The sequence below is a fragment of the Aedes albopictus genome, chromosome 3 (assembly GCF_035046485.1).
Source record: "Aedes albopictus strain Foshan chromosome 3, AalbF5, whole genome shotgun sequence".
Classification (NCBI taxonomy): Eukaryota; Metazoa; Arthropoda; class Insecta; order Diptera; family Culicidae; genus Aedes; species Aedes albopictus.
The window spans coordinates 376253807-376266001 of NC_085138.1; the positions used below are offsets into that span (position 1 = coordinate 376253807).

General features: G+C 38.3%; 1 protein-coding gene across 4 annotated transcripts in view; it reads right to left on the reverse strand.

Moving 5' to 3' along the window:
• LOC109409870 (uncharacterized) overlaps positions 1-12195 on the reverse strand; it is a 240379-nt gene that overhangs the window by 41920 nt on the left and 186264 nt on the right. For all 4 annotated transcript variants that reach the window (XM_062855753.1, XM_062855751.1, XM_062855752.1 and 1 more), the window contains one exon: positions 802-1134. In XM_062855753.1, the coding sequence (XP_062711737.1) occupies positions 802-1134 (333 nt within the window). The remainder of the gene's footprint in view (positions 1-801; positions 1135-12195) is intronic.

Sequence of the window (12195 nt, forward strand, 5' to 3'; positions counted from 1 at the left end):
ACACTAACAATAACAACAAAAATGCAAGCTGACATGAACTGTCAAATAAATATGTTGAAAATATATATATATCCCATATAAGAGTAACATAAATGGATGTAAGTTTCTATACAAAAACCATCTTACAGTTTCTTACAGTTTGATGATTTTGACTTTCTAAGAGAGGCAATTACATGTACTTTCACATGCGTAAAAGGAAATTTGCATATATTTGCCTATAGCTAAGTTATATATGCTTGAAATATGGCCCAAAAAACTATAAAAACCATTATAACTATTTTAATTTTGGAATTAGCAGGATGTCATGTTCGGCAAAGTTGTGTGTTTTACCATTATCTATAACTTTGTAGAACATGGGAAAATTGTAGAATCAATTTTTAGAAAGTTATTGCGCAAAAACCTTTTTCATGGGGTCGATGAAAGAAAACGTAACGTATCTTGAAAAGTAACGGATTTACAAACTTAGTGTCTTCGGCAAAGTTGCTCCAAACAACATTTTCTACAACTTTTCTGAAGACACCAACCTCGTATCTTGAAAAATTCAAAAAATAAATTTTCTATCTCACTTTTAGGGGGATTGATCATTTTTCACAGAAGCTCAAAAGAAGCTCCTTATTATAGTGAAAAACTTTCCCGAAGACGCCATGACGCTAAACTTCATAGTAAAAAAGTTATTAATTAAGCGCGCTAAAATGACGAAATCAGCCACTGTGGATTGGTGAGAGAGCACTCAACGGCTAATTGGATGCTGGCTCAGTGTTTTGTGTACATGGACGAACTTTTTGAAACATGATTACTTACCGCAGCGTAAACTTGCGACTTCCCGTCGACGGAGGTGGAACGAACTTCGAGGGTAGAGTGTACAGTCCGGAACCGTACTCTGACACCGGAAGATGAGTTTCCGAGCGCCACTGCTGCGAGAGGGCCGTGATGTCGGTTTGGGCTGCCCGGGAACGTTTGGCTTCGTCGCCTCCGAAAGCGGAACTGTCCGCGGCCGTTACCGTCCGGAGGGTTTTGCCCGGCGGAAGATACTGATGCGGCGAGTAGGTACGAGGACTTCGGGAGAATTTCACGGCCAGCGGACTTCGGTTTGAGGCGGCTGCCGGTGATCGGGATCCTGTGTGGATGATAGGTCTGAATAAGGAAAAAACGGCTTTAGAATTCATATTATAAGAACAGCCTAGTTTCTCTTCCCAGCCAACCACATATCGTAAATCATTGTGTGGAAAAAATCGTATATTTTCATATATTGAATCAGAATTGTATAATAATAAAAAGACGTGGACACCGTCTTCAGCCAGAGGCTGCACAGACTGAATGAAACTTAAACACTAGACAAGGGACACACGGAGCATGCACCAGTGGATACGGAGAAGAAACTATTCTCACGAAAAGTTTCATCGCCCGGAGCGGGAATCGAACCCTCACCTCATAACATGGTGCGATTAGAAGCTTGGTGACCCTAACCGCACGGCTACGAGGCTCCACATAATACGTATATTTGTTGTCAATGATTGCGTAAAATCGCATTTCATGCCAAATTTAATTTCAATTGCGATTTTGTTTCATATAGTCGTCTCCGATCATAAAAGGTGCGAGATCCTATTGGTAGGATCGCACAGAATCGGATAGAATCGTGAAAAAAACATACATTCTTAGTGTCAAGCTGCAAGTTCACTAGCATCGTATATATGATTTCTTTGAATCGTGGAAATCGTCGCTTCATATCGTATATGATTCTGCTAAATCGAGCTTGCTACCTAAAGGTATGATGAAAATCGGTGAAATAGTATACAACTATAACAATGTTGTATATTGATCGTTTGCGTCACACTTTCGTCGTATACGAAGTGAATGAAATCGTAGAAATCGTATATTCATTTTTACAGTCGCATATGATTGTTACTGCACTTTTAATAGTCGAATCTTAATCTCGGAAATCGTAAATGGTTTTGTTTACATATTTGTATGATGGAGAAAAAGAAAAAAATGGTATTCATCGAAAAATTTGTATTTTTGTTGTTGTTGACACATTCCAACCATGGTAGCAATAATTTCAACCAAATATATAGGTTTTCATACTAGCAGAGGACTTACGATAAGTGATGTATAGATTCCAATAACGAGGTGAATTCCGGGCCTCTTGCAGGGCATTACTTTTGGTGCCACTCAATGCACAACAACAACGCTCCCACCACAAGTCTCGCACCGTATCATGCTAATTTTTATTCGTTTCGTGCCATTCACTTTGAACTCTCTATTTTCAACTTGGCAGTATAGCCAATAGAGATAAGGCGCAGTTTTCAATCAAAGGACCTAAGTTCGATTCCCACTAAACACCAATTTTTTTTTTATTTGAAAATCTTGAGTCGTATTTTGGTACTTGCAATCGTAATAAGGTCATGCATAATCGTATATTTAGACGGATAAAATCGGCGAAATCGTAATTTTTTTTTGAGAAATCGTAAATCATGTTGGATGGAATCGCAGTAATCATATATATGTTTCGATATGGCCTCCACTTTAGTATGTATATGCCTGTTTCGTGCATTGAATACGATTTCTTTGGTGCTATATATGTGTGACTATTTCAGTTGCAATTTCGATATAGCAACCAAATTGCTGGCTGGGTTATCTACTATTTCTAACAACAAATAAATGCGAAAACAGGGGCCCGTAGTGTAGTGGCTACACGTTCACTTCATAAGTGGATGGTCATGGGTTCGATCCCAGCCCCGGCACTTGCAAGTTTACGTCAGTTACTCTTCTCCCGGAGATCAGCCAAGCAATGTTATCGCTATAACTTTTTTCATACGCATCAGATCACTTCGCGGTCTTCGACAAAGTTTTTCAGGACACCCTAGGCTATGTTTTCACTTTATCGGTTACACGGTTTTAGAAAAATTCGAGCTTGTTATGAGAGAAATGCAAAAAAAGTGTGTTTTCCCATGTAAAACCCCATATAAACTTCAAACGCGATGCGCAAAACGTAGACATAACCGATCGTGCCCAAATTTTGCACACTCATTTGGGTCCTGAAATGGGATCAAAAAAGCATTGATCTGATGGGATACCATTGATTTTTTCATTTTTCCATATAAACGATGACCCACTCTAAATTGAATACTTGAACAAATCTTGGATGGAGTTGCAAAGTTAAATATATCTATTAACACTGCTGATGTCGCTACTATCTACAATGTCATGTTCTCAGTAACACACGCCTGGCTAAGTCCTTGCAAGCAGAGATGTCCATATCCTCAGAGTAGAAAAGAGAAATAGAAAATACGCCACTCACGTGCATCTCAACGGGAGCCCGTCTCTTAGGCTGTGACCATAGTGGGTAAGGTGAGATGCGATCGGATGCGATAAGTTATGAGATAAGAAGAGGGAAGTTTGATAGGCCATAGTGCATGAGGTTTTCAATGAGGGTGCGCATGTTGTTTTCACATCCTTTTTTGCCTATTTCGTGCGCATCAACGACTCGCGTGATTTGATCGATGAAGTCGCTTGTATGTTGAAGCGCTTCTTTGGATGTGGGTAGTGAAATGATCGTTTCATCTGTAAGAGCGGAAAGATAAAATGCACCTGCTTTTTGTTTTGCGCGGGACGTTTTTTTTTTGCTATAACTTAGTCAGTTTTGATCCTGTTGCAATAGCAAAAAACCGACCAATTCAAAAAACAAATTTGGTGTAACTGTACAAGATTGAGATTATTGAATTAATTATTTGATAAAAGAATTATAAAATGTAATTATATCCGCATGAGGGATGTCTTTATGTATACACATATTATTACTTTCCGGACTAAGCTATCAGAGTGTTGATTTCAATTTAAATCAATATGAGACTGTTATACTGATTTTCGGCATTAAAACATTACTTTATTGTGCTGATCTCGGCAAAAAGAAACGAAAATTCGGCAAGTATGTATTATTTAAGGGTATAGATTTTTTTATTACAAAATTTTCGGCGAAATCTACGACAAAAGATCAGGGTGTCTACTACCTGGAAAAACCTGGAAAACCGGGAATCCTCAGGGAATTTTATTTAACAGGGAAAACCTGGAATACTCAGGGATTTTCTTGAGTACTCAGGGAAATTTTACTCCGAAAAAAAAAATCATTGGTTCGTATGAACCTGGTAGTAAAAATCCATATAGAAATTTCGCTACAAGGATTTTTTTCCAGAAATTCCGTCAGAATTTCTCTCTGGAACTTCTTTAACAATATCTCCTGGAATGTCTCCCAGGATTTCTTATAAAATTCCATTCCGCATTTTTGACGCTATTTTTCTTGGTATTCCTTTTTGATTTTTTTTCCGGAAAGGTATACTTCCGGATTCCTTCCAGGATTCCTGAATTCCAATCGATTTCTCCTAGAGTTTTTCACGGGGATGCTATTTCTTCTTAGAGTTCCTCCAGTGTTTTACTCAAAGAAATCTTCTTAGGATTTCTACCAGAATTTATTCCGAATACTCTATAAGAATGTCTGTCGGGATAAATCGTGGAGTTTCTTTCGGCACTCCTCACGAAAATTTTACCCCATTCCTTCCGGTGTTCCTCTTGGGACTTCCCCAGAAGATCTTCACAGAAGTTATTCCTGGGGTTCCTACTAAAGTTTCTCCAAGGATTTCTGAAGGAGTTTTCACGAATTTACTGCAAGAGTTCCTCAAGAGATTTCTTTTATTTTTTCCTGTGATATCTTCAAACCATTGCTTTGGGCTTTCTTCGAGATGTTTTTCCTGGTCTCCTACAGGAATTTGTTAAAAGTTTTTGCGATGTTTATTTTGAAGTTTTACCTGAGATTTTTCTCGGAGTATCTCCTGGAACTTCTCTCAGAGCTTTTCTTAATTAAAATACCCTGGATTTTCCCCTAAGATTTTTTTCCAGAGTGCCTTCTGGGATTTCTACAGGAGTTATTGCTGATATTTCTCATTGAATTCTTCTCTTGCATATTTAGGAGCCAGGCTGTTTCTTGTAGTTGTACCGGATTTCTTATAGTGATCCACCTGAGAGTTTTTACAGATATTCTGTGCATTATTCCCAAAATTCTTCCCGGAATCTTTACCAGAAATTGTCCCGAGATTCTGGATATTCCTTCAGGAATTTCTCCCAAAGTAATTGCAGGGATTCTTCTACGGGTTTTCCTCAGAATGTATCCTGAGATAACTTACGAAATACCTTATAGGAAATTCATGGAGAAATATTCGAGGGAATTCAAATAAAATCTTTCGAGAAACTCCGCAAAGTGTTATTGAAGAAATCTCGACAGGAACTTCAGGAAAAACCTGAGAAAAAATGAGACATCTCGAAAAAAGTTCGAGATAATAGTAATCCCGAGAAAAAATATTAAGGACATCCAAGGAGGAATTCTGAAAACCATATGGAATCTTGAAAGCAGCTGCGGACGAAGTTCCGTATCGGTAAAAATCCAATAGTTTATGGATAGCTGTCCCGGGAAACCGTTAAAAAAGGCATGGACACTGGCTTCAGCCGGCGGCTGTACCGATTGAACGAAATTTAACACGGAGTGGCTACGGATTAGAAGCTATTCTCGTGAAAATTTTCATCGGTTGGAGCGGGAATCGAACCCTCATCCACCCGAACTCTAACCGCATGGCTACGACATTCTTGAAGAAATTTTGAATAGTTTTTGATGGATCTTCAGGAAAAATCCAGCGAGAATCTTTAGTATATCGGAAAACCTTTGCAAGAAATATCGGGACGTACTCAAACAGATATCTCGTGTGAAAGAATCTTGCGGAAAGCCAGGAAGATACTTTGGAAGAACTTCCAGGAATAATGCTCAGAAATACTGAAAGAATTTTTGAAGAGTAGGGGAACTTACGTATTTTTGGCAGTTTTGTTCTCTTCGTCATGGGGGGTTTTTTGAAACCTGTTGAACTCAGAGTTGGCATCAAATCCTTCCCAACCAAATTGAATATGATCAAATTTCAGGCAATTTGACCGGCAAAAATCCCTCATGACGAAGTGAACAAACCTGGTGATGATACCCTAAGTCACCCTTTATAATTTTTAGAAAATTTGGGTTATTTTTTTAATTATAAACTTTCAAAATTTCATTTGAAAAAACCTGGAAAACTCAGGGAATTTTATTTTGAGTTATGAGTAGACACCCAAGTACACAATAATCGATGTCACACTCTTTTCTAGTTTTGCCTGACAAAGAAAAAAGCAGAACCTTTGAATCAGAATCCTTTTAGCAATTGAGTTGAATACCATAAAACCCTTAAACTTTCTAACTTGCACATGAATAGCATGCACTGAACAAACGACCATATCAAACATTGATCACTTCATTTAAATCCCGAACATAGAAAATAAAATGTTTTTTTATACACATATAATAACAAAAATATGCTGTAAAAAACTTTTTGCAATTTCTCATCGTAATAGGCTGTTTTACCTCACGCAAATCTGACAGGAAAAGGCCTACTTTCCCACACCAAATTAACAGTGCTGTAATGGTTCATTACAGCACTGATTTGCGTTGCGTAATGAACCATTACAGCACTGTTTTCAGTTTTGGTCAACTTCTTGATGCTTTCTGAACGCAGTTTTGAAAAATTGTGACAACTGCACAGTATAACCTGTTATGATCAGATTTTCTTGAACATGGCTATGAACATCAGTGTGCAGTTTGATGAAAAAGTTTTGTTTAAAACTGTCCTCAAGGGTAATTTATGAAATTGCAAAAAACGTTGTACGCAACTCGGTGCAGAACTCGATTTTTCCAGCACTCGTCGTAATTATCCAACTCGGCAAGCCTCGTTGGATAAATGTACGACTCGTGCTGTAAAAATCGTTATTCTGCACCTTGTTGCGTAAACTACTATAAACGATTTGATGGAATACTATTTTATATGCAATGAAATATGTTATTTTACATGGTGATCGATAGACAGTATGATAAATTTCTATTACGTCTGGTTCATCAAAATACAAGTCATGTGAAAAAGCATTGGGTTATATTGAAAAACAACAACATATTAACGCATTTTATATTACCTACTAGCATTCCCAACACATTAAATCCGCATTGCTTTACATACACAACGAGCGCAATCATAAAATCCATACCCGACAAGCATTCTCTTGCGTTCTCTTGCGTTCACATGCGTCGAAGCAGCTCCATCGCATCTCCGCACTCATCGCAACTCATCTACTATGTACGGTTCATGCGTTCTGCATATAGTTTCCACAGAGTGTGCTTCGACGCTTATCCGATCTCTTATCTCTTTGCATCGCACCTTACCCACTATGTGCTCAACGTTAAACAGTACTGGCCAAAATTATAGGCAGTGATGATGATACGATGCATTGTTCGATATACCTTTCTTCGGGTTAGCTTAACTCAAATGCCATTATTCGAATATAAGTGTTCATTGATCACGAAATAAAATTGCATTGTTTCAAACATCAAGCAAAACTTAACGAAGGAGAAAGAATTCAAATCTTGAATTTGGTCAAAAATTGTCTGGCCAAAATTATAGGCACTTCACGGCGTGTGTATGGGAAAAGTTTATAACAAAAAAATAGGCATCGTCAAATTTTTCGCTATTCAAAAATAGAGGCTTTCAGCTTTCATTTGCAGGGTCCCTCAAAAAAATCCACCGAGGGATCCCGAACAAATTTTTCAGAATACTGTTTTTCCCCATACAAAATGCACGGTTCCAAATTAATCCCTGTTTCTACTTAACAAACATACCCAATTTTTGTATGAAAAAGTTCCCCCGATGGAATATTTCGATGTTGGGCTTGAATGAAAGCTGGTAGCGTCAACTTTCACGTAGCGTAAAAATTAGCGATGCCCATTTTTTTCTAATAAATTTGTTCTACCAGACACACCGTGACTTTATCGACCTTCATAAGAAAGTTTGATGTTCTATCTCAGACATTAGTAATAACATCACCAGGATCCTTCAATATTCTGTTTAGCAGAGGTGTTAGTATTGTTTAGAACCGAGATCATTGGTTTGTAAATTTGATTTTGGGTGTATTTTATCAAATGTCAATGATAGCTATCTCGAGATACTTGTGATTTCTAGTTTATAAATTTGCAGTAAATAATAAATGTCCTCCATACGTTTCCAAAAGGTTTTAAGTGTAGGTTAGTGGGCAAGCCATCCAGAATATGAACTCCCAGGTATTGTAATGGGTATGTTTTGTTGTATGGCATTGAAATTGATTAATTTTGAATTGTGAAATGAAGCATTGGCTTGTTTAAAATACCTGTAACCATCATTACGACTAAAGTTCTTATTGAGATATATCTCGTGGACATTGGAAATGTTTCTTACATACCTAATGGAATTCAATCTATCTTACTATGAAACCGGCAGTCCAGTTTCTATTGAAGAAATGCAGTCTCACACACTGTGAGTATCCAGTCCCACTTTCCATTATTAGTTATACAGCTACTCAAAAAAGCGGTTTTCAGTCTAAGGCAACAAGTAAATTAAGAACGTCTCGAAGGGTGCCAAAAACATGCCCATTGGAGCCAAATACAACGGTACCATGCTGTATTCAGTGATTTTATCCTTTTTGAAGAAATTTACTGGAATATGGGGTGTCTGTAAGGTGGAGAGTAGAATAACGCAATATGCTATTCAGCATCCAAACACGACTGCAAGGGGCTGGGGTAGTAACAGTCTGTGGGGATGATTTTTTTTTAAGATATTGATCCCCTGATATCATCTGGGGGTATGCTGAATGCCAAACAATATATCAAAACTATATCTGTCGTCTAGGATAAACACTTTGATGAGAACTTCATTTATAATGATGATAACTGGTATTTTCATGAAGAGAATGCTTCGTATCACAAGGTGAAATATCAATTGATTGGTTTCAAAGCCATGGAATTTCTGTCCTAGCTTGATCGTCAACTAGCCTAGACAACAATCGTATTGAGAACACTTGAAGTATATTGATCAGCAGTTGTAAAACTATCAAACTAAAAATCGTCAGGTATTCGTTGTAGCTTTCATGGATATTTGTTCAAAATTCACCAAACGCCAATGGCATAAACTTATGATCCCGATTCCAAACCGTGCTAAAAGAATATTTAAGGCTCGTGAAAGTATTATAACCTCGATGATAAAAAGTTTCTGAGATAGGACATCATACCTTGTTTAGTAGGTCAACATAGTGCCTATAATTTTGGCCAGACAGTTTTTGACCAATTTCAAGATTTTAATTAGTTTTTCTATGTTGATAATCGTTTGGAGTAAAAAGCGTTGTATTGTTAAATGTAGTCAATAGACAATAATACTAAAATAATTGCATTTGAATAAAGCTATCTCAAAGGGAGGTTTATCAACCTAAACATAGTATCATGAGCATTGCCTATAATTTTGGCCAGTACTGTATGTGGATCCACCACTGCGATTCGGATGCGCGCAAGCTTGGTGGGTAGAAATAAATCTCTTAGCTCCCTGAGCACTAGCCAACACAACAGTGCGATGAGAGCGCTTTAAAATTCTCTCCGGTGAAGTGTAAAAAATCACCCGGGTGCGCGCTCCAGTGAGGTTTTTGCGCCAGAGTGCGCGCTGCGGTGAAACACCGGAGAGATCTCGCCCCGGTGACACCATGGTGATGATTCGGTGACTGCTGGGTGAAAACACGGGAGAGCGCGTGAGAGCGATGCGCGCGAAAGAGTGAGCCACACTCGATCCTACACTGAACGGAAACCTCCGCCTGGGATCGACTGAGAGGCGATACGATCGCGCCCCAGTTCGACACTCGGTCGGAAACCATATGGTTCACCGACCGAATGATGTCATCCTGAAATTGGATGACAGCCAGATGAAAATTGAATGCCGACCATATGGTCGACCAACTCTTTTTTCTAGCGATGGATAAAAAAAATATTTTTCTAACCATTCCAAAAAGATGTGCGTTGACGGGCCTGGGTGCCCTTGCTGGCACCCTTTTTCAAAAACTGTCATGTCCAAAATTAGGACATGCGACTAAACATTCGTCAATGTTGCGAGTATAATAATCAAGGAGCTTGTTACGCTATCGATGCATATGTTTGGAGCAACTGTGTCGCTTTCGCTTTGCAATCAGTATTCATTCACACAGCGTGCGTCGAAAAAAAAATCAAAATAAATCTGAAATTTAAAATATATTAAAGACCCATTTCTTTTATTTTTCAATTTTGTTCCTGCAAAAACTTGGTGTCAAAACATGCGTTTAAACGTTCGGATGACGATGGAGAAAAAAAATGTGTGAAAAAGTTTCTGAAGAGTTAAAAAATGGTGCACATTCAAATCATTGGCTGTTTAAAGAAATCGTAAAAACTTCATGTACAATTTGGTAATGTGAGATATAACATGTAGGTACAATTAGGATTAGGAAAACATAGAGTTGCACTTTTTCATCGTAGTAGGCTGTTTTACCTCACGCAAATATGTCAGGACAAGGCCTACTTTCCCATACCAAATTAGCAGTGCTGTAATGGTTTATTACAGCACTGATTTGCGTTGCGTAATGAACCTTTACAGCACTGTTTTCAGATTTGATCAACTTCTTGAAGCTTTCTGGATGCAGTTTGAATAATTGTGACAACTGCACAGTATAACCTGCTATGATCAGACTTTCTTAAACATGGCTATGAACATCAGTGTGCAGTTTTATGATTTAGTTAAAAACTATCGTCAAGTGGTAATTTATGAAATTGCAAAAAATGCTGTACGCAACTCGGTGCAGAACTCGATTTTTACAGCACTCGTCGTAATTATCTAACTCGGCAAGCCTCGTTCACGCAGATAAATTAATTGTAAACATAATCAAATTATAGTTCAAATTAACCGATTTTTCAGTTTACTATTGCGACAAACTGATTTTAAGTTCAAACTGAACTGCTTCATTGTTTTATAATACAAATGTTTTCATTTGTCGAAATTTTTGACAGTTTGTTGAAACAAACAGACATTTGGTTGTTTCAACATGAAATAATGGATTGTTTTAAACGACTGCACTTTTGCCACTAACAAAGACGGAGTGTGATTGTGTTGGTGACGGCAGCAGCTGCGGCAGCTCCGAAATCTATTTTTAGACTGTTAGCAAGCGGATGGGAAGGAGGACGACTAAAAAAAGACAAAAAAGGTGAAACCGACCAAGACCAAGACCAAGAGAAAATCGAAATTTGTGTCAGCCTAATTCCTGCAGAAGTTCCAGAAGGAATCAACAGGGGAAACCCGGGAAAAAAATCCCGGGATATAACACTGGAAATATTCTAAAGGAATCCCGGTATCAATTCCTCCAAGCAACAGAACTAGTTGAATTGCAGTTTCTTAAGCTAAAGATTGCTGAAGAGTGATTTGTTCCACTCTTATACAGCGAAAATGGTTTTTGGGCCTGATGGAATCACTAATCAAATCTTAAATACCATGTAGAAATTCTGATTGAATCCCGGAGGAATCCACGAAATCCCGGAAAGAGTCTCTTAAGAAATCCGTAAAGTAATCTCGGGAGGAACCCTGAAAGGATCCTTGGTATAAATTTCTGAACGAATTTCTAATACAATCCGGCTCCATCCGGTAGAAAATAATGAAGGAATCTTAAAAGGAATCCCGTGAGGAATCCTTGAAAAATCCCCGAAAGAATTGCTGGAGAAATGTCCAAGGGAAACCTGGGTGAAATCAATGAAAAAATCCAGGAGGATTTCCTGTAGGATTCAGGATCGATCCTGGAGGAATCTCTGTTGCAATCCCGAGAAAAAACCATGAAATAATTCCTAATGGAATCCATGAAGAAATGCCGGGAAATATCCGTGAAGGAATCCCGGGGGGAAATTCCGGAAGGATTCCGGGATGTCATTAATTAAGAAACCTCTGGAGGGCTTTCTAAAGGAATTCCAAAAACAAGTCCTGGGAGAATCCTTGACAGAATCCTGAAGAAATATCAGAGGAAGTCCCGGAAGGAAACCCGGGAATGATGGATGAAAGAATTCTAGAAGGAATCTCGCAAAGAATCTCGGAGGAAATCATTGAAGGAATCCCAGAAACAAATGCCGGAATAAATCCATGTATAAGAATCTCGGGAGAAGTCGATGAAAAAATCCCGAAATCTCTGAAGGAATTCAGGCAGAACCGTGAAGAGATCTAGGAGGAATCTCTAAATTAATCTCCAGAGGAACACCTGAAAGAACGCCGTAAGGTGCTCCTC